This window comes from Rhincodon typus, chromosome 9 (genome assembly GCF_021869965.1).
Source record: "Rhincodon typus isolate 14 chromosome 9, sRhiTyp1.1, whole genome shotgun sequence".
Classification (NCBI taxonomy): Eukaryota; Metazoa; Chordata; class Chondrichthyes; order Orectolobiformes; family Rhincodontidae; genus Rhincodon; species Rhincodon typus.
In genome coordinates, this window is record NC_063340.1 from 44,556,014 (window position 1) to 44,578,997 (window position 22,984).

Consider the following 22,984-nt stretch of genomic DNA (forward strand, 5'->3'; position numbering starts at 1 on the left):
CGCGCCTTTCTCCCTCCCCTCCCCTCCATCCCGCGCCTTTCTCCCTCTCCTCCCCTCCATCCCACGCCATTCTCCCTACCCTCCATCCCATCCCATCCCATCTCATCTCATCTCATCCATCCCGCGCCATCCTCCCTCCCCTCCATCCCGCGCCCCCCCCCCTCCCCTCCATCCCGTGCCATCCTCCCTCCCCTCTATCTACCTTCCCTCATTCCTCCTCCATTTTCTGTCCTCTGTCAATCTTCTCATCTCCCTGAACAGCCCTTTTACCACCGACCCCCCCCCTTCCCGACTGTTCACATCCGCTTCTTCCCCCCTCCCCAATTTCTGTATCGCCCACCTCCTCAGACTGTTTTAAAACTCCCTCTTTTGCCCATTTTCCCCTCCCCCACCGGCTGATGGGATCAGAGACCGGAAGTGTGTCAGTTGGTGACGGGGTTTTGGTGTGTAGGGGGAGTGGGAGCTGCGCTTCCCTCATATCCGCCGGTCTCGGTGCCTCAGATGGCTCGGGAGTTGGGAGGTGGTGAGACGTGGCCGGCTAGTGATCCTAGGCCAGGCCAAATGCTTGACGTGAGCGAGGAGAGCGGCAGCGAATGGAGACGGCGGCGGAGACGGGAGGAGGCGCTGGGCTTCAAGCCGCAGAAGGAGATCCTGTACAACCAGCTGCTGCCGTACGCGGAGCGTCTAGACCAGGAGTCCAGCTACATGTTGGGCCAGATCAAAGGCAACCTGGGCCGGGCCGTGCAGCTCCGGGAACTGTGGCCTGGAGTTTTATTCTGGACAAGAAAGCTGTCAACGTGAGTGAAGGTGGGAGGGAGGGTATTCGGGCGGCGCGGCCTTCACTTCCCTTCCCACCCCCCGAGCTGGATCCGGCTCTATTTCTCCCTGAACCTCCCACCCCCGAGTTAGTCAGTCCTTTCCGGGACGACCGGAATGCGGTGGGAGGTGTTTGTAAAGCTACGGGCTGAGCCAGGGCCACCTTCCCTTCTCCAGGCCGTAATTCTGCTGGTGATAACATTGACGTTTAAAAATAGAAATAAATCCCTCCGGAACCAGCGTAGCTCTTTGTTACGACCTGGCGAATCTTAAAAAGGAACTGGGCAAAGGAACAGTGAAAAATAACGCTTCTTCTTTAAACAAATTACTTCATGTGACCTTTCACCAACTTGAAATGTATTGCCTTGAGTTTGAGATACAGCTGACTATGACACGACATTTTTTTTCTCTGTTGTCAAAGTTTGGTAAGGAAGGGAAGCGCTGATAATCGTGTATAAATCTTAGTTTTAAAAGTCAGTGTCACTGGTTCATGTTGTCTTAGTTTAGCAAAACCCCTGCCTGGCTTAATGCTTATTTATTTATTCTAAATAGTAAAATGCAAATAAAACCTAATGCGAGCGTTCAACCCTAGGTGCTTAATCACAACCTTGCGTTTACACTTTTAAGCTCTTTCCAATAAAGTATTTAGAGGCGCTTAAGGTATGTCATTGAAAATGATTCCTCTGCAAATTTTATTTGTAAACGAATATTTGAATACTTTTAATCAATAATTAATCAGGGACAAGTTCTTCTATTTATTAGGGATCTGCTATATCTTTGCAGCTTAATTTTGGGTACCCAACACTTCTGAATGTGTTCCTGGTTTTCTTGCCTTGTTGAAAAAAATAATTAGACCATTTGACAAATAAGTCACATCGTAAGTAATAAGTCAAGATTAAAGTTGATTTATGATCTTTAGTAGATCTTATGCACTTGCTAATAACCATCTCAAGAACTACATTGCAGCATTGTGAGAATTTTTTTGTCTAATTGGATGTGGAATGCAGTATTAGTATTGGGTAAATATGGGGTTAAGTTGGAGGTGGGGAAATGATCTATACAGTGTTAAAGTAATTTTCTAGACAGACTCTTAGCTTGATTTTGTTTCCCCCCACACAAATATTCACACTTGTAAAATGATGGCAAATCCATTTTGTTCAAAGCCATCATTGTGCGTTACAGATTTCAGTTTCTGCTTTGGTAAATTTTGTTTTCAAATTAAATAATCAATTTTGAGTTTTTATTTTGTTGCAGCACCCTTTAAATGTTGCAAACTTATTTGATACTATGCCAGCAATGTGTTATTTTGAATAACATTGAAATAAGATATGATATAGCATGCATTTGTTCATGATGTTCTGAAATTTTTTTAGGATTACACAAGGTCAGCTTGTTTGCTACCCCATAAAAAGATTCTGTATCACAATTTAATGAATAACCTTCTTTCCTTTCATTCTGGGCACCCAGTGCTTCAGGGACTGTGCTATGTTCAGTTTTTATTTGTTTACCTTGATCAGTGATTGCACGTTAATGCAAATGTTAATGTATTTATTTACTTCTTTCATTTCCCCTGTTCATCCCCTCCCTTCCAAATTCAAATTGAATACATAAGATTTAAAATTTGGGGGATAACTGCTTGAGATTTTAAATGAAACCATCTCACTACTGTTATGTTAATGCAAGCAATCAGCTATTGACTTTTGGAATGTTCCTCGGAAGTAGTTGCAGATTATTATTTGTGGTCTGTGTGATCATCTTGATGTATTGCTCTCTTTGATAAATTTTTGGGATAGCTTGTAAGTGAAAAATAAAATTTGTAGCTATATGTAAATTATAAATATTCAGGAGTGGTTTATGCTTCACTATGTATAAAGAGAGGCTGTGATCCATTTTGATCTGTTAAGCATCACTGGTGAGGCTGCCAAATGTTTTCTTGAACTTATGTCAAATTATCTCAAGCTTGAAGCTTTTTCACTGAAAAGTTGGTGATTGCCATAAAGGTCAGTTGGTGCTTTGTGATGTCTGTCATTGTGATATCACATCAGTGGAAACTTTACTTATATCTACTTGTATTTCATGTGTTTTTTTTTGCAGTTCTGAAGGTGCCGTGGGGTTGAGTGCATGTGTTGTGGAGAAACCTGTTGTATACCAGATTATGTTTCAGAAGTTGTTTACTCAGAATATAACTAGATTCAAGTTTGTTTATCTAAATATGTTCCACTGTTCTTTGGCAATCTCTTGGAAAAAAAATTATTCCAATCTTGTACCAGATTCTGTTCATTTACCAATTCAACCCTACCCTTAGTACCTACTTCTGGTTTCCCATGCTTACATTCTTTTAATCTCCTTTCAAAAACCTTCTTAAAACCCACCTCTTTATTGAAGAGTTTGGCCCTATCTCCCAATGTCTTTATGGATTAGGACCCCAATTTTTTGATTGGAGCTTTTGTGAAATATGTTGGGATATTCTTCCATGTCAGAGGTACTATATAAATGCAAGTTGTACCTATGTTTTAAAAAAAAACTGTGTAATGTTTTTTGCTTAAGAAATATTGCGATTGGAGACAAAAGGGACAACTATAGCATAATTAGGAAGAGTGGGAATCAACCAAAGGACAATACAGTGCCTGTGCTTTGCTTGTACAAAGATTTCATAAACTATTGCTCCAGGTAAAAGGTGGTTATTTTTGGTGTAAAACTTAGTGTGTCATTGTTCTGGCTCTTTGATTTTGCTTTTCTAAACAATTTGGGAGCCTTTTTCTAAATCTTTTGGTAAAGCTTATTACAGGAAAACTACTTTTTTAATTACTTGAGGATGACCTCAGATGTTTTACCTTATGGTAGTCTAAATTCAAGATTTACATATGTATATTTAGATAAAAATCTTTAATGAGATGTAGGTGGTGTTATCCATTCTTATTTGCTCTTGAGCAGATGTTTGAAACTGTGGTTTTGCACCAACTTCAATCCTTCAGGTATCTGTTTGGTACAACTGAGTGACTTACTAGGCCATTTTAGAGGACAGTAACGAATCAAACACATTGCAAAAACAGAGATAACAAGGTGTAGAGCTGGATGAACACAGCAGGCCAAGCAGCATCAGAGGAGCAGGAAGGCTGACGTTTCAGGCCGACACCCTTCTTCAGAAATGGGGGAGGGGAAAGGGGGTTCTGAAATAAATAGGGAGAGAAGGGGAGGCGGATAGAAGATGGATAGAGGAGAAGATAGGTGGAGAGGAGACAGATCGGTCAAAGAGGCGGGGATGGAGCCAGTAAAGGGGAGTGTAGGTGGGGAGGTAAGGAGGAGATAGGTCAGTTCAGGGAGGACGGACAGGTCAAGGGGGCGGGATGAGGTTAGTAGGTAGGAGATGGGGGTGGGGCTTGAGGTGGGAGGAAGGACAGGTTGGGGAGACGGGGACGAGCTGGGCTGGTTTTGGGATGCGGTAGGGGGAGGGGAGATTTTGAAGCTTGTGAAATCCACATTGATACCATTGGGCTGCAGGGTTCCCAAGCGGAATATGAGTTGCTGTTCCTGCAACCTTCGGGTAGCATCGTTGTGGCGCTGCAGGAGGTCCAGGATGGACGTGTCGTCTGCGGAATGGGAGGGGGAGTTGAAATGGTTCGCGACTGGGAGGTGCAGTTGTTTAGTGCGAACTGAGCATAGGTGTTCTGCAAAGCGGTCCCCAAGCCTCCGCTTGGTTTCCCCGATGTAGAGGAGGCCACAACGGGAACAGCGGATGCAGTATACCACATTGGCAGATGTGCAGGTGAACATCTGCTTGATGTGGAAAGTCTTCTTTGGGCCGGGGATGGGGGTGAGGGGGAAGGTGTAGGGGCAGGTGTAGCACTTCCTGCGGTTGCAGGGAAAAGTGCTGGGTGAGGTGGGGCTGGAGGGGAATGTGGAGCAGACAAGGAAGTCACGGAGAGAGTGGTCCCTCCGGAAAGCAGATAAGGGTGGGGAGGGAAAGATGTCTTTGGTGGTGGGGTCGGATTGCAGATGGCGGAAGTGTCGGAGGATGATGCGTTGGATCCGGAGGTTGGTGGGATGGTACGTGAGGACGAGGGGGATTCTGTTTTGGTTGTTATTGCGGGGAGGGGGTGTGAGGGATGTGTCGCAGGAAATGCGGGAGACATGGTCGAGGGCATTCTCGACCACTGAAGAGGGGGTGGGGGGGAAGAAGTTGCGGTCCTTGAAAAACGAGGACATCTGAGATGTACGGGAGTGGAATGCCTCCTCCTGGGTGCAGATGCGGCGGAGGCGAAGGAATTGGGAATAGGGGATGGCATTTTTGCAGGAAGGTGGGTGGGAGGAGGTGTATTCTAGGTAGCTGTGGGAGTCGGTGGGCTTGAAATGGATATCGGTTTCTAGGTGGTTGCTGGAGATGGAGACAGAGAGGTCCAGGAAGGAGAGAGAGGTATTAGAGATGGTACAGGTGAACTTAAGGTTGGGGTGGGAGGTATTGGTGAAGTGGATGAACTGTTCGAACATCTGCAGTTCCTACTATCTGAAACATTGCAAAAACACCCAGGGTCTAGAATCATCAGTAGGCTGGGCCAGGGAAAGGGGAGGGATTTCCTTCCTTAAGAACATGAGTGAAACAGATGGGTTTTTCTGACAATCAACAATGACCAGCTTTCAATTCTAGACTTATTAATTTCACCACTTTCTGTGGTTAATTTGAACTTGTGCCCATCACTTAATACCCTCCAGAGACATCATCACCATACCACAATCTTCCAAATAGTTTGGTTTCTGTTTATCCAATAGTTAAAGAAAACATCTAGAAAATAATGTGGAAAAGGGATTCAACTAACTGTATCTGGATAGTACATTAAGAAGCTTCCTTTGAAATGATGTTGCTGGATATTTGCACCTCCTCCATATTCTAGTTTCCTTGCAGTACTGTAGTCTTTGACTTAAGTTGTCTAATACAAATGCTATCTAAAAATTGTGCAAGTCATCACAAATAGTGTGCTTTTTTGATGGTAATATGAGAATTAAGTAAATGTGGAGATAAATAGAAGTGTCAATGAAAGTAACAGAAAATGATGGAAACTCGGTGGAGTCAAATATAAAGGGGGCACACTGAATAAATAAACTGAGAGGAAGGAGTGATTGACTTCTTTTAAGATAGTTCATGGATAATGCTGTGTGAGCCTCTTCTGCGTGGATTAAGTTACTTTCAAAATATGTCAGTGGATGCAGCAACTTCAGGATATTCAAAGGATTATAAGCCATTTTACATATAAATGGAAGATTTTTTTGGGTTGTTTGGATTTCTGATAAAATTCCTTTGGTTGATCTAGTAAGTTAGGCTGTGTAAAGTATTAAATAAAACAGAGTGCTGCCATAGTACGTGTGAGGTGACCTCAAGTCATTTATGGTGCTGGTTTTGATCCCTTCACAATTTTATGAATGTGAAAAATTCATACTAGACATTAATCATGTGACTTCAGTACTAATAATAGACTGAATAGCATACAGCATTCATCCTTAGTAGTAATGTGCTGTGGAAAGCCCTCCACCACTGACTGTGAACTTAGAAACTCGTAAGAGATTTGAATTGTTGTGAATCAAAATAGTATCTGGCATGTGCTAGCCACCCTATTTGGATGTTTTATGTATTTGAGAAATATATTGCCCTTTAGTATTACGGCACTATACAGCACAGAAAGGTGGCTACTGTATTTGCCCTGTTAGTCTACTCCTTTTACAACCAGCATTTGAAACACTGGATTTTTTCAGCCACTCTTTTTAGATATAGTCATACAGCACGGAAACAGACCCTTTGATCATTGACTTTATTTTTCCTCATAAGGCATTTTTGTGTGTATATTTTCCATCTGTCTTGTGGATGTAGTGTTTGTGCCTTATTTGTAAATTTGCATTACAAGATATTTCAACTTGTATATTACAGAAGTTGCAAGAAAATTCAACTTGTCTTCATTCATTATGTTTCATTCTTGGGTATGTCAATATGATTGTAATGGTTCTTATTGCATTCCATGTCAAGTATACAACCTGAGGCAATTGAAAATTACAGAGAATGTAATTTCTTCCTGCACCATGTTCCTCTCCGTCTCAATACAATTTCAGTATTCTTGATGTTCTGAGATTGAGGGTTTCTACAGCTTCCAGTCCCTCTGTATATGTGTCCTTTAGCAGTGACCTATCACCATTGCACTTTGTGGTTTTTGCCCCAGCCTTGGTATGTCCCTTAGCACATAGTCATGGGCATTGGAATATTCCAGTCTGCAACACTCAAAGGCAACTCTTTGCATTGAAACACCAACAAATTTTGGGTAGACTAAAGTGATTTCATAATTGTTGTTGAACTTCTAGGTGCAGAAATTCATATCTTTAAATGCATTCCTGGAACAGCCAGTGGAGCTCAAGAGTTCTGTATCACAGAACTGCTCAGAATGATTGATTCTTATTTTAAAAAAAAACACTGCATCTTTCTCCAGACCTTTGTAAGAAGGATCTGATGGGAGAGCCCTTGCTCACCACCAGACGGTCTGTTCTGCTGCATGATTATAACTTTTGACGATGAGAGGCATTTTGTCAGATTATTTTGACAGTCTCAACACAGGCACGCTATCTGGTCAAATTTCAGAATTGGAAATCTTGCAGAAAACGATCAATGACCATCATTTAAGGTCAGTCTCTATCCAATCTGCATAAATCTGTGAGCAATATAACACATCGGCTTATAATTCAAATTGTTTCATCCACCTAATTGCTTGGAATTTATCTTACACTGACTATTTGCTTCGCTTTACTCTGACTGTCAGTATACTGTTGTTGTGCAGAAGAAATATATCTAACAGCGCCCAGCGTTTACTTGTCACTTATTTCTTCCTGGTACGATCATGTCTAGTCCTCCTTCCTCAGCTTTACAAAATTGTGCATCCTCTCCCTGTCGTATTCTATCGCTGCATTTAGATATAACATTGCCTTAAAAATCCCTAATTTAATACATTTGATAATGTTGATATCTTCTCTTTAGGAAGCATTGCCTGAGATTGTTCTTAAGCTCTTTCAAATGTTAAACTTGGATTGTAAGGAAAATTGTGACCCCAGACGCCAGCAAAAACAAAACAATAGCGAAACAACACCATAGCATTCAGTATATAATTAAAGTTTGTTATTGATATGTAAATATGAAAATATGTTTTTAAAAGGCCATTACTTTTGGGTCTGGTGATTGTGATATTCATGATTGTACGATTATGACAGATTCTCAAAATCTGGCAGTGTGGTTGACACTGTACACTCGATCTCCAGTGTCATGTCTAGGATTGATCAATAATGAAATTTGATGCAGACAAATATTCTAAATGCCAACTTCAGACAAAAACATGCTGGGGGGAAAAATAATCACTTTTAATGCACTGATTACAATGTCAGGACAGTGAGTCCTCACACCAACCCAAAATTCTGACACAAATTTTGAAGGGGCCTTAAGTTTTATTTTTTCAAAAGCTGATCTCTTTTGAATTTCAATAAATTGTTCAGTTAAAGCTGCAGGTAAATCATGTCATCTCTCTGGATGGTATTTTGGCACCAATCAAGCTTTGTCATATCTAAGTATGAATGCAGCTCCAGGCAGCTGAGATCTTTTTTTATATTCACTCATGGGATGTCAGCACTACTGGCTAGGTACATATTTATTGCCCATCCTAGTTCACTTGAGAAGGTAATGAGTTGCTTTCTTGAATCATTGCAATCCATTTGGTGCAGGTACACCCGCAATGCTGTTAGGGGGAGAGTATCAGGATTTTGATCCAATGGCAGTAGCAGAGGAAACGGTGATCTTTCTAAGTTGGGGAAGTGGTTTGAAGGGGAACATAGAGGTGGTGGTGTATCCGTGTGTTTTGTCCCTTGTCCTTTCAAGTGCTAGTGGTTGTGGGTTTGGATGGTGCTCTCTGGGATCTGTTGATGAATTGCATCTTGTAGTTGGTACATGCCTCTGCTCTTGTGTGTTAGTGTTGGAGGGAATAAATGTTTGTTGATGTGGTGCCAGTTAAGTAGGTTGCTTTATCCTGGATGATGTTAAGCCTCAAGTGTTTTTAGAGCTCAAAAGAGCCAAACCTCCTCTTGAGGTCAGGAGCTGAAGACTCTTGCAGTACCCAAATTGAGTATCAGTGAACTAAGCATGTGCTGTTTGAAAGCACTGTTGATGACCTGTTCCATCATTTTACTGATGATCGAAGTGGACTGATAGAAACATAGAAGGAGCAGAAGTAAGCCATTTGACCCCTTGAACCTGTTTTGCCATTCAGTATAGGTTGGTAATTGGCTATGAAGGATTTTTGGTTATCATTTATGTCATTGATTTGACTAAAAATGCAATCAAAAATAAACTGAAGTCTTCAGCGAAGGCATGGGTGTGGTGTTTGTAAGAGACATCATGCAGAAATATGATTGAGGTTTTGTTTGATCACTAATTGTAGTATGTATGTTTTGTGCTTTACTTTGAAGTTCATTATCATAGCTTGAAGGCCATGTGATTTTATTTCTTGCAGTTCTGTATTATTTGTATGAACTGAATCGGACTCATGACTTTAGTTGGGAACTGTTGATCTGGAGTGTATTTCCCTTTGACGGTATTCTACACAGTAGATTGGGCAAGGCTACACATTATTAATGGAATGCTTTGTCTGCCATGTTTAAAGTGGATCAATTACTTAGTGCTGCTTAACGAATATTTTAGTGTACATAATGGTTGCCATATTTGACTTGGGGACTATTTTACAGTTTGTACATGGTCATTTTTGAGCAGGTGAAATGGTGCAATGTAAATTTCATGAGTAGGGTAGTCAAAGTTTAACAAAGCTTAATTTTCCTGTGTATAATGGCTCTTGTGGAAATTGGCAGAAAAACAAAATCACATGGATAATAAAAATTTGAGCTAAAACAGAAAATGCTGGAAATGCTTAGATCAGGTAGCACCTGTGGGTAGGTAGAGACTATTACTATTGCAGGTTGATGAACTTCTGTCAGAACTGCAAAGATTTGATGTAATGTATTTTAGATGTATTGCTAGGTGTGGGCAGAGAACTTCAAAATCTATGAGCTACTCACTTCATCAATAGTCAAAATAACTGCAAATGTTGATTCTTCACTGCAGAAAACGGGTGAGGATCTCCTGCTTTTGCCTCTTTTCAAGTAGCTAAATGGTGTGAAAGGAGAGAAGCACTTTCTTCGTTCCATTTCCTTTTTACTGATCTCAAGATCATTCAAGGTGTCCTGAATGATCATTTTTATTATTTAAGAGAAGTAAATTATGAAGAAGAATAGCTAGTTTCTTTTCTGGCTTGCGTACAACAGTACTGCACGGAAACGGGTCCTTTGGCCCTTCGTGTCTGTACCAACTGTGATGCCATTCTAAAATAATCTCCTCTGCGTATGGTCTGTATCTCTCTTTTCCTTGCCTGTTTGTGTGTCTGACGAAATGCCTCTTAAACATTGCCATTGCATCTGCTTCTGCCACCTCCCTGGCAATGCCTTTCAGGTACCTACCGCCCACATCTCCTTTGAACTTTACCCCTCTCACCTTAAACCGATGCCCCTGAACATTTGATATTTCCACGCTGGGGGAAAAAGACTCCAACAATCCTTCCATAATTTTATATACTACTTTCAGCTTGCCTCTCAGCCTTTGCTCTAGTGAAAAACAGTCCAAGTTTGTCCAACCTCTCCTTTATATCTAATACACTCCAATCGAGGCAACATCCTGATAAACCTCTTTTGCACCCTTCCAAAGTCTCCGCATTCTTCCAGTGGGTAGAGACCAGAGTTGCATGTAATACTTCAAATGTGTCCCAACTAAGGTTTTATACAGCTGCAAAATGACTTGCCAATTTTTATATTCAGTCCCCCAACTGAAGGCAAGCATGCTGTACCTCTCTTTACAACCTTATTTTGCCACTTTCAGGGAGCTGGAGACTTGCACCCCAAGATCCCTTTGTATATCAGTGTTTTTAAGGGTCTTGCCATTTATTGTATACTTCCCTCTTGAGTTTGACTTCTGAAATTGCATCACCTCACACTTTTTTCCAGATGAAACTCTATCTGCCGTTTCTCCAACCAACTTGCCAACTAATCAATACTTTGCTGCAACCCTTGACAACCTTCCTCACTAACCACAGCTCTGCCAATTTTCATGTCATTAATTAATTGTTTAGTTCAATACTCACCAACTGTTGCATTGCATAAGGAATTGTGCCGTTTTCTTGAAAGCCCTTACCCATTTTTTTCATGATAGCTCACCATTAAGCACAACTATTTCATGTGCTTGAGCAAAAGACATAGTACTGCACTGAAGTGTCAAGCAATCATATTGGATGCCGACTTGCAGCTGAGATGTTTCAAAGAACATGTATGCCACTAATGTGGATATGAATCAACACGACACTACTTCAAAGAATAGGGCAGGTCTTTCTCAGAATTGCACAAATACTTGCCCCAGGTCAAGATCCGCAAAACAGATTGTTTGGTCATTATCACATTGCTGTTTTTCAGGAGCTTGTTGTGCATTAATCAACTGTCACGTTTTCCACATAATAGGTGAATACACTTGAAGAGAAGTTCATTAATAGCAAAGCACTCCAGAACATCTTGAGGTCATAAAAGTGCTGCAAAAATTACAAGTTTATTTTCCTCTCTTCAACAAACATTCTAAATACATTTTTATCCAAATGTCAGCCTACCTGTTCTGGCCTTCATTATTTGAAAGCCTTCAATACAGGAAGTATTATGCACACAGCAGATGCTACCGAAAAATATTGGTGCAACTGCAATACATTGTTATTCCTCAACTTGTCTGCAAACGTAGTTGATTACTCCACCAGGTGTCAATGCTCGTTTTCTGTTCCAGTTCAATTAGTTTCAATGTAACTGTTATATCACCTGTATAGGCTCATCCTGCATGTTCAGTGTGTTCCTAGGTTCCATTTCCATTCTGTCCTTGTATTCATCTACAGACTGCTTCTCAGTACCTTTATCCAAAAGTGTAGGTTAGCATTTCTTGCGTAGACTGGCAGCAGTTATCATTTAACTCTGTTGCCACCCCCAATTTCATGATTGGACAACATAGTGACAATCGACCAACCAAGTCCCAAACGCACAAAGATTTTTTTCACCTGCACATCATCTGAAACAAAACCATCGTAGTCACTAACTCGACAACTCCCTCAGATTGAACCAGAGAATTAAATATTGGCTTCCTGTTCAATTTGGATTTAACCCATGTAGGTATAGTAGTGTCTCAGAGGTTGGAATTAAGTGTAGATTTTGGATCTTGCCAGCTTTCAGATTGAGCATGAAATGTTGGTAGCTTTGCCATTTCTTCAGGTGCTAGTAGTACACTGACATTGCCTAAGTTCGCGATGGGTTCTTGATGCTACTTTTCCTTCAGCATACTGTTGGTAAGATGAGATACTTCCTCTGTTATCCTGACTTTGATATACACCTGGAACCTTTTTTTCAGGATGTCCTTCATGGAACTTGAAACTGGTTCTGAGAAAACTAATGTTGGAATTTTTCACATCTGTCGATTAGTAAGCTGAATCTCATTTAGCTCAAAATAGTTGCAATTTTAGCATGGTGCAGAGGTTCTGAACTTCATACAGTAGAAACAAGTAATTTTTCATTTGTAGGCAGAGCAACCATCTGTTAACAGCGTAGAGAAAGTCCTGTCACGTTTCAGTTTTCTAAAAAGCACTCCAGAAGGATCCTGACCAGAATAATGTTATTCTATGGTTATGCAGCCATAGTAAAATTATGGCTGCATAATTTTTTCCATTTTCATTGGAAGAAACTTATTTGCCATCTTTTGGAACATTCATGTTCCTGCTTTAAAGATCATCTTATCGCCTGCTCCAAAAATTTAGGTGACTGAGCTATCAGTTCAAGGATGGGAAATGTACAGTTTTGCTTTCTGGATATTTCCATTGTATTTGTGTGTGTATAGTGAGGGAGTAGGCCACCTAACTATTTATAAAATATATCATTAGTTGATCTCCGTTGGCATTGAACATTGTCTGGTTAATCGGAAATCTTGAAATGGATAAAGGATAACTAGGCCAGAGTACATGGCTGTAATTGAAGTCTCACATTCTACCTTTTTTCTTAAATCTTCCACAATAAACAATTATCTATTCATGTTTCTGAAACCTGAATTAAATGAGCATATGGACATAGAAATTAAGGAGAGTAGTAGGTAATTTGGTCCCCAAGCTGGCTTGGCAATTGATTGTCATGGCTGATCCAATTACTGTGTTTTATGATACCTGTCACTGTACCATCTTTTGAACTTGCCTTAAAGATATTCAATAACCTTTCCTGACTGGGCTCTGGGGATGAGAGTTCCACAGAACAATGACCCTCGGAGAAAAATAATCTCATTTCTCCCCTAAAGAGGGGGGACCCTGATTTTGAATCTGTGGACTGAGGTTCTAGTCTCTACCACAAGGGGAAATTTTCTCTCCCTACCCATCCTGTTATTTCCCTGTGGGATCTTATATTAAATCACCTAAAGTTAGGGCTGTATCCAAGTCTTTCTCATAAGATAAACTCTTCATCAGTAATTGGTCAAGTTCTGAACTGCTTCTAAAGCGATAATATCCCTTCTCCAAGTAAGAAGATTAAAAACTGTGCAGTACTTCTGATGTGGTCCCACCTAACATTCTATGCAATTGTAACAAAGCTCCCATTCTTTTATATTCCATTCCCTTCACAATAAACAATAATTCCATTTGCCTTCTGTCACTTGCCATACCTGCACACTAACTTTTTGTAATTCATGTATCAGGATGCTTGAACTCCTGTTCCTGTGTTCCAGAAATGTTTCTGCATTTAAACAATATACACCTTTTTATTCTTCCTACCATTTTGTTGCCCACCCATTTATCTATATCCCTTTGTAGACTCCTTGTCTATGAAGATACATAACAATTAACAATTTACTTTCTTTCCAACCTTTGTCGTCAGCAAATTTCGAAAGTGTTCATTTGATCCCTTTATCCGAGTCATTACTATAAATTGTAAATATTTGAAGTCCTACATGTAAATCTTGTCACAATGCTTAGAATTTCCAATCTGACAGTGACCCAGTTATCCCTCTCCTGTTTCATGTTATTTGTCCACTTCTTTATTTACATTATTATGTTACCCCTATGTCATAGATTCTTATCTTTAGTAACACATGTTAAGTCACATTATTGAGTGTTTATTTTTGTTAAGCCAAGTACGGAGGTTGGTTGGCTCGCCGAGCTGGTTTGTTGTTCCGCAGACGTTTCTTTACCGTGCTTGGTAATGTCCTCAGTGCAGCCTCTGATGAAGCATCGGTGTGTTTTCCCACCTGGTTTTTAAACTCGTGTCAGTTGCGATGGATTGCCTCACTTCCGGGTTTCCTCCGTAGTGGAATGTATATGGGGTAGAGTTCAATGTGTTTATTAATAGCATGCTTCGTGGAGTGCCATGCTTCCAGGAATTCTCATTCTTGTTTCTGCCTAGCCTGTCCCAGGATCTTGGTGTTGTCCCAGTCAAAGTCGTGGTTCTCCTTGTCCGTGTGGATTGAGATGAGTGAGTATTGGTCGTGTCTTTTTGTAGCCAGTTGGTGTTCATGTACTCTTGTTGTTAGTTTCCTTCCTGTTTGTCCGATGTAGTTTCTCGCAGTCTCTGCAGGGGATTTTGTAGATGACATTGGCCCTGTCCACGGCGGGGAGTGGGTCTTTAGTTCGGGTGAGCACTTGTTGTAGGGTTGATGTGGGCTTGTGTGCCACTCTGACACCCAGCGGTCGTAGAAGTCTTGTGGTCAGTTCTGATGTGTTCCTGATGTAGGGTAGTGTGATGAGTGTGTTGGGCCGTGTAGAATCTTTCTGATGCTGTTCCTGTAGGCATCTCCTGATCCAGACTACATTCCACATAGCATGGTGTAGAGGTTCTGAACTTCAAACATTCCACTACGGAGAAACCCCGGAAGTGAGGCAATCCATCGCAATGGACCCCAGAATTTAAAAACCAGGCGGGAAAATACCGCTTCATCAGAGGCTGCACTGAGGATGTTACTAAGCACAGTAACAAAACCTCTGCGGAACAACAAACCAGCTCGGTGAGCCAACCAACCTCAACCCCCACAACCCGAGCTACAGATCTACTCCAAAACCTTATAAGCCAAGTACATCACACTTACAGGTTCCATGTTATCCGCATTACTTGTTACTTCCTCATACTAACTAACATGATTTCTTTTTCTCAAAACCATGTTGCTTCTGCATAATTGTGTTAAGATTTCCTAAATGCCCTGCCATAACCCGAACTTAATAATCTATTCTGGCCTTTCTCCTTATAGATGTCAAGATAACTGATATGTAGTTACCTGCCTTTTCTCCCCTCCTTGAGTAGAGATTACACTTATCAATTCAAATCAAATAGAGCCTTTCCAGAAGTGAGGGAATTTTGGAAAATTGTTTTAAATGCATCTTTTTATATCTGCAGTAACTTTTTTTGGGACCCTAGGATTAAGTCTGTCATGTCCTGGTGACATGCCAGCCTTTCCATAAGACATTGACCTACTCCAGTTCCTATCAGCCCCTCAAGCTGACTCTCACCATTCAATAGGACCCCTTTTCTCAACTTGGTTCCGTTACTGATTAAGAATCGCTCTGTCTCTGTCTGTCACATTTACACATGGACTCTGCCCCTGCAGCTCTCTGTGGCAAGGAGTTTCAGAGATGCTGGACACTCAGAACAAATTCGTCTTCATCTCTGTCTTAAATTGGTGCCCATTCTGGGATTATACCCTCTGGTACTGGACTGACCCATGAGTGGAAACATCTTCCTAACATTTACCTTGTCAAGCCTCTTAAGAAGCCTATTTGTTACAATGAGATCACCTGTCATTCTAAATTCCAATGAGTAGAATCCCAACCTGTTTAATCTTTGCTCCTAAGACAATCCCTCCAAACCTGGCATCATCCTAGTAAACCTTCTCTGAACTGCCTCTAATGAAATGATATCTTTCTTTAAATTAAGTGATCAAAATTGCTCACTGTAGTCCAGAAGTGGTCTCACCAGCACTTTGTACAGTTGCAATCAGACTTCCATACTTTGATACTCCAACCCCCTTGAAATAAGGGACAATATTCTGTTCTCCTTCCCGATTACCTGCCACATCTGTGTGCAAGCTTAGTGTTTTGTATACAGGTATCCCCAAGTCTGTTTGTGTTGCAGCTTTCTGCAGTTTTTCTCCATTTAAATCGGTGTTCTTTTATTCTCTCTTTCCCAAATGAGCAGCTTCGTATTTTTTCCACCTTATTGTCCGCTTGCTAACTTTTTGCCCACTTACTTAACCTATCAATAGCTCTCTATGCAGTACTTGTATCCCTATCGCAACCTACCCTTCCTCCAATTTTCATATCATCTGCAAATTTAGCTACAGCACATTTGCTTTCAAGTCATTTAATATGTATTGTAAACAATTGTAGTCCTAGCACTGGTCTCTGTGGAACTCCACTAATCACAGGTCACCAATCTGAAAAAGGACCCCATACCCCCATTTGCTGTTTCCTGCCCATTAGTCAATTCGCTATTCATGCTTTTGTTCTACTAGTTTTCTCAGGAGCCTTTTGCTGGTGATTGTAATGATTTTGAATTGTTCCTTTCCTCTAAACACTTGATTTGCCAATCAATTCTCGCAAAACTTTGAGTTTGTCTTCAACGAAAACAACATTCTATCTGTTTAACGCTTCCATCATTTCTTTATTACCATCTATTATTAATTACCCAAACTCACTTTAGTAGCTCTTTTTCTACAAGACGTTAGAATCTGTCTATCTATTCTTCTTACAGCTACCTTTTTTGCATACTCTAAATTCTCCCTGCTGCACAGGAGTGTCTTTTGCCAGTTTTAGTTTTGTCTAGTCTTCTGATTATTGCTGAATTTTCTTTCAATTTGATACCATCTTTAACTTCCTTAGTAGGTTACGGATGCTGCATCTTTTGAAAGTCTTTTTACTCAAATTGTGTCTTTAATGTTAGGAAATGACTCCTTAAATGTTTGGTGCTACCTTTCCACTGACCCTTCCCCAGTCTGTAAGGGCATTTCAGTGCCCAGCGCCTGCATTGCGTGGGAAGTTCTTAAAAGCAATTCCCATTATAAATGTGTGTATTGTACCACAGTAAACAAACTATTTTCCAATGTTGGCCCCATTTTAACACTTAATAATTAATCCTAGATACCAATAAAAATAAAATTGTTGCAAAGCAGCATAGTAATGTTTGGTGAATGTTGAATGTTCAATTTTTATACTTCTTATCAGTTTGAAAATTTGTTTGCAAGTGCAGGTTGAGAATCTGATGTCTAATGTTGGGAGACCCGCGTGTTGCAGAAACAAAGCATGTTGGCATTGGCCTCTGGCTGTAGTTTTAAGAAACCAGGTGAAGCGACCATGGGCAGGAATGCATGACCAGGAGACAGAGCAAGAAAGGTGGTGGGGCGGGGAGAAAAAGACGTGGGATGGGCAGGGCTGAACGTCATCTGACACTGCAGAATGCATTCTGAGGATGGGAAGCTCATGACCCAATTTGCTGTGTTCATGGCCATATTGTCGCAAGACAAGTTTGGTAACCACTGGTTTTCGGATAGGGAAAGGTGGAAACTAGTATCTGTGAAACTATATAAATGTACAATAACACTCAATTCTTTGAAAGCTTTTTGATGCCTAATGCAACTATGTGTACCTGTCAAACTAAATCAAGAGTGAAATTGAAAGGATTACTATATAGAGTTATAGCGAGAAAGAGAGGAAAGTATGGATATGGTTTCCAGTGAGCCAATACCCTTACCTGGCTGCAATTGAAAGAGAAATTGAGGATTAAAACAAAAGCAAAAAGGAAAATCAGTCATGATTAATGTTGAAATCTGGACTGAGGGAGCCTTGAAAGCCGGAGAAGAAACGGGATGATGCCAACAGCCCTATTAAGGTGGTGACATTGAATGAATTGACAAAGAAGTGATATTCGTTGCATAATTTATGATACAGGAAAGTTTCAGGGAAGTAGGATTGAAGGGTGAGGTAATAATGACTGCAGTAAATTACATACAGTTTATGCACGTATCATTTACAAGGGCTTTTTCTCATTCTTCTGTGGGAAGCAGACTTCTACAGTTAAAACACCTAGAAGGAATTTGGAGCAACATCTGAAACTTAATGGCCCAGATAGAGGATGATGAGACACTGCTTGAATTTCTGTCTCGATTGCAGTAATTTAATTGATTAGTTAAAACATAGAAGCTCGGAAATGAATGTGAAGTGATGGAGTATTGGAGGAAAAATCTGGCATTAACTTGCCAGCTTCTAGTATATGTTACCATGATCACCTGCTTCTAGGAAAATGTAGTAGCATGTGACGTGCAAGGAGACAGTGAAATGTTTCAGGCATTTCCTAGTCATGGGATGGGAAGTGGCTATCAATAGCATATGTGCTATAATCAGTTTATTTTCCATGACCTGTTTTCCAAATCTGGTTTTTTGTTATTTGTGGTGTGTGAGAAACTTTACCCATTTTGAATTCAGGTTTTGTTAATCTGTAGGTCTGAAATGAATATTCAGTGCAGAGATAAGTTGGAATAAACTGAACGTGAATTATTGTGCGTGTCAGGCACAAGCCAGATTTTCCTTTTAGAAATAGTGTAGAGAAATGTGTGGTTTATATTATTGCCTCCTAAGTGCATAGTATCACTGTTTACAGTAGGGGGGGAGATAAAGGTAATTTGGCCTAGCACATTTGCGTTGCTGTTTATACTCCACATTAGCTTTCTTCCATCGTCTTATTCTCGTATTCTATTCTCCCTTGTACATTTATTTAGCTTCCCTTTTAAATGCCTCTAATCTGTTTACCTCAACCATTCCTGTGGAGTCTGACGTTCCATTCTGTCAGCTAAGAAGTTATTCTCCAATTTCTAGCTGGATTTTTTAGTGACTGTCTTGTTTTGATGACTCCTCAATCTGGTCTTGTCCACAAGTTGAAGCATCTTCGGTGTCTATTCCATTAAACTTTCATAATGATAAAGGGCTGTTACAGGTCAGCACTCGGTCTTCCTGTTCTTTCCAGAAAAACGCCCTAGCCTGTCCAATCTTGCCTCTTGGGCACAGGATTTTAATTCTGGTATTATTTCCACGACTCTTCTAATTCGGGTTTTGTTTTTCCTTCCACAGTAAACGTCCTGATCAAAATGAAAAATTATATCCTGTATGATTGTGAGCATCACACCTTGATCTGTCTGCAGTCTTGGACAATACTTCACTGTTGTTTTCTAGTTCAGAACAATCTTAGCTAATTCTAATCCCATCTATCCAGCTGTAGCCAGCAGATCTGTTGCAATGGCTGTTTTCCCCTCTCGCATGGCTTAGTTTTAAGTTCCCCAAGGATCTAATCTTCCATTTCCTATTTTTAATGTGTATGTTGACTTTAGTGACATCATGTGAAAATGCAATGCCACATTGCACGTAAATCAAGCACAACCTCACCATTGCCTCTTATTTGACCAGTGAAATACTGGGCAAAATCAAAGCTTTTTCTCTGATAACCTGTCTCTGTGTCCACTGTCTGAGTGCATTGGATTGCTTGCAACCTTACTATTAATTTGACTCTGAACCAAACTTCATGCTGTCACCATTACCAGGACTGCTTTCTTCTATCTTAATAGCATCACCCCCTCTGCCTCTCCTTCAGACTATATACTGCTCAAGCCCATATCTGTGCCTTTGTTTCTGCCAGACTGAACTATTCCAGTTCTATCCTGCTTGGCCTCCAATCTTCCATTCTACATGAACTTGAGCCAACCAAAGCTCTGTTACGTATATGCTACTTTGATTGAAATCCTATCTGCCAATCACCCCTGTGGTCACTTGACCTACTTTTGACTCCTGATCTGGCAATGCCTTCATTTTCCTTGTGCTTGTTTTCAGATGCCTCCAAGACCTCCCTTCTCCCTTTTTCTGTAAAAGCCTCCAGTACCAGCCCCAAAACCCTCCAATATGTATGTGCTCATCTAATTCTGGCTAATTGAGTATCTCTGATATTAATTGTTCCAATTTTCATGGATGTGTTATCACTTGCTTAGACTTTAAACTCCAGAACACCCTCCCTTTGCTGCTGTTCCTCTGTACCAGCTTTTTTTCCTTTAAGATGCACATCAAAATCATATGACCTAATTGTCGTCCTCTAACTTTTATAATGTCTCTGTGAAATTCTTTAGAATGCTTTATTAGGATAAAGGCAATATCAATACAAGTTCTTATCCTTGCATGTGAATCTTGCCATGGCCTCACACCCAATAACTGTCTGCAATTTCCATGCTCCTCCAACTATAGCCCATTGTTGACCCTTGATATTTATTTCTCTACCATTGGCAGTCAAGCCTCTAGCTGCCTGAGTCCAAAAATGATCGTTTTTCAGGTTGATGAGTCCACGATTTTGTACCACTTACAAAAATGTGATGTCGGTCTAGTATTTAGTACTACTTCTAAAATTTTGTGGCTATTGATGTGGAATATTTATCAATTTTATATTTTTGTTTTCCAGATATATCCGATTATATGGAAGAAAATTCAGTAAAGAAGATCATGTTCTATTTGTCAAGCTGGTATATGAATTGGTTGTCATGCCTAAACTTGAGATTAGCATGATGCAAGGATTCACACGCTTGTTAATCAGTTTACTCAAGTAAGTTAGTTTATGTACTCAAGTCAGTTTAAATTCCTAGAAGATGTTACTGCAAACAATTGCTGACCATTAATAAGTACACTTAAGTTCTAAACTACTTTTCTTGGGACTGTTTTAGTGGATGTGTGGTAATGGATGTTTTTCAGATAGGTAACTGGTGTAGTGATACTCAAGAATCAGTTTACAATTATTACTACCTAAAATTTTTACTCTTGCCCTAGATGTCTGTGTTGAGCAGCAATATAAAGTTTGCAAATGACACTTGGGGATGGAGTAGATGGTGAAGAACATTATTTTGGATTTCAAGGTGACGAGATGATTAAACTTGCAGAAGCATGGCAAATGTAGTTCAATGTGGTGAAATGTGACATTATGAACTTTGGGTGTATTAATATGAAAAGTCATACTATAAATGACACCTATATGACAATGAATGATAGAGGCATAGAATATTAAATCAAAGAGATCATGTAAGAATTTTGTAATCACTAATTAGGCAGTTCAGAATGTGACAATGCAGAAAATGTGTAAAGACCTTTAGAAAGAGCACTGTAAAGATTTATTGGGATTTTAACTGGGATGATCAGCTTCAGTTATAAATAGATGCTGGAAAGTTAGGACTGTTCTTGGAGACTGAAGGTTAAGAGGTATTCTAATGAATGTTTTTAAGATAAGATGAGGTTTTGATAGAGGATATTAAGAGAAACTTCTGCTTAGTGCCGAACTTCTAAGTTCACTTTTCTTTTCGATTTATGCACAAGGACTTGCAAATCCTTCTTTGCTACGGCCTTCTGCAGTCTTTCTCCAATTATGTACAACTTTCCCCAACTACATCCTCTATTCTTCCTGTCCAAGTCCATAACCTCACATTTCCCACATAATATTCCATTTGCCAAATTTTCATTCACTCACTTGACCTCCACTGTAAATCCATTGTATCATCTTAAGGGCAGCACGGTTGCTCAGTGGTTAACACTGCTGCTTCACAGATTCAGGTTCGATTCTAGCCTTGGGTGTCTGTGCAAACTCCCTCAGATATTCTCTTTGCGTCCATGTGAGTTTCCTCCCACAGTCCAGAGATGTGCAGGTTAGGGAGTTTGGCCATGCTAAATTGCCCATAATGTCCAGGGATGTGCAGACTAAGTGGATTAGCCATGGGGAATGCAGGGTTGCAGGGACAGGGTAGGTGTGTGGGTTTGGGTGAGATATACTTCAGAGGGTCGGTTTGGACTTGATGGGCTGAATGACCTGCTTCCACACTGTAGGGATTCTATGATTCTCACCACTTGTCTGTCTGCCTATTTTTGTAATTTGAAAAATTGGTGACATATGTTTACTTTTCTGTCCAAGTCATTAAAATATGTTGAGAGTAAGTATGGCCTCCACACTGATTCCTGTGGCATTTACTAGTCGCAGGTTGTTATCCTGAAAGTTCCCACTATATCCTAGTTCTGTCTTCTATTAGTAAGCCAATCCTCTAATCAAGTTAATATGCTGTTCTAATACTAGGGCTTTTACCTTAAGTAACCTTGTTTGTAGTACATTTTATTACATACCTTTTGAAATTGAAGTATATTATATCTATTACTTCCCCTTTATCTACTCTGCTTGTTACCACTCAAAGAACTGTAATAAAATTCAGCAGGCAAGATTTCCTTTCATAAGGCTGTGCTGACTCTGCTTCAATATATTTTGTTTCTAAATGCTGTGCTATTTCATATTTCATAATAATAGTCTAACATTTTCCCAATGACAGATGTTAAACTAATTGACCTACAGTTAACTGTTTTTTGACTCTCCTTGAAAGGGGGTATTGCATTAGCAATTTTTCAATCCACTTGAACTTTTCCAGAATCTATCAGTGTGTCCACTATTTTTGTAGCTGCTTCCTTTTAAAGTCCTGGAATGCAGCCCATTGGGTCCAGAGGGTGTATCAATGTTTAGTTCCATTGGCTTTTCCTTGTATTTTTCTCTGGGGATAATTGTTATAATATGTTACAATTTCTGTGGTCACTTGTATGTAGGATTGGAATTAATCGGGGGTTACCGTTTTGAGGTCCTGATTGCCAACTCCCAACTTTCCAACCCATGTTTTGGTACCAATATGGACCATGATCTCTGGCTGTTCACCATGCACACTCTTGCTTACCTGTGTACATATTGTCGTATGGCCATGCTACAGAAGCACTCATGTTTTCCCTGAACGAGTGAATCCCCATCACTGCAGTTATCCCACTTAGTCCTGTATTGCTGGAGCACCCATGGTGGTCTTGGCTTGGCTGCTGCTGCACTTCATGAAGGCACGATTGCCTTCATCTGTATCCAGAATGTAAAACCATTTGGCGAGTGGACATTGGGACACCTGCTGTGGATCACCTATCTGCCTACATGCCCCTATCTTGCAGTATGACCATCTGTCTAAATGGGCTAT

The 22,984-nt window shown here is 40.4% G+C and overlaps 1 protein-coding gene across 6 annotated transcripts in view; it reads left to right on the plus strand.

The window, feature by feature from the left end:
* The first annotated feature begins 464 nt into the window (after window positions 1–464).
* The window catches only part of LOC109914746 (proteasome activator complex subunit 4), a 148,556-nt gene continuing 126,036 nt past the window's right edge, over window positions 465–22,984 (plus strand). For 5 of the 6 annotated variants that reach the window (XR_007262862.1, XR_007262861.1, XM_048600865.1 and 2 more), the window contains exons 1-2: window positions 465–797; window positions 20,413–20,553. Coding sequence is in view for 3 of the 6 variants with exons in the window: in XM_048600865.1 (XP_048456822.1) it covers window positions 502–797; window positions 20,413–20,553 (437 nt within the window). In the remaining 3 variants the exon portion in view is untranslated. Of the gene's footprint in view, window positions 798–20,412; window positions 20,554–20,774; window positions 20,861–22,984 lie in introns of those variants that run through there. The other variant, XM_048600868.1, reaches the window with a different exon arrangement.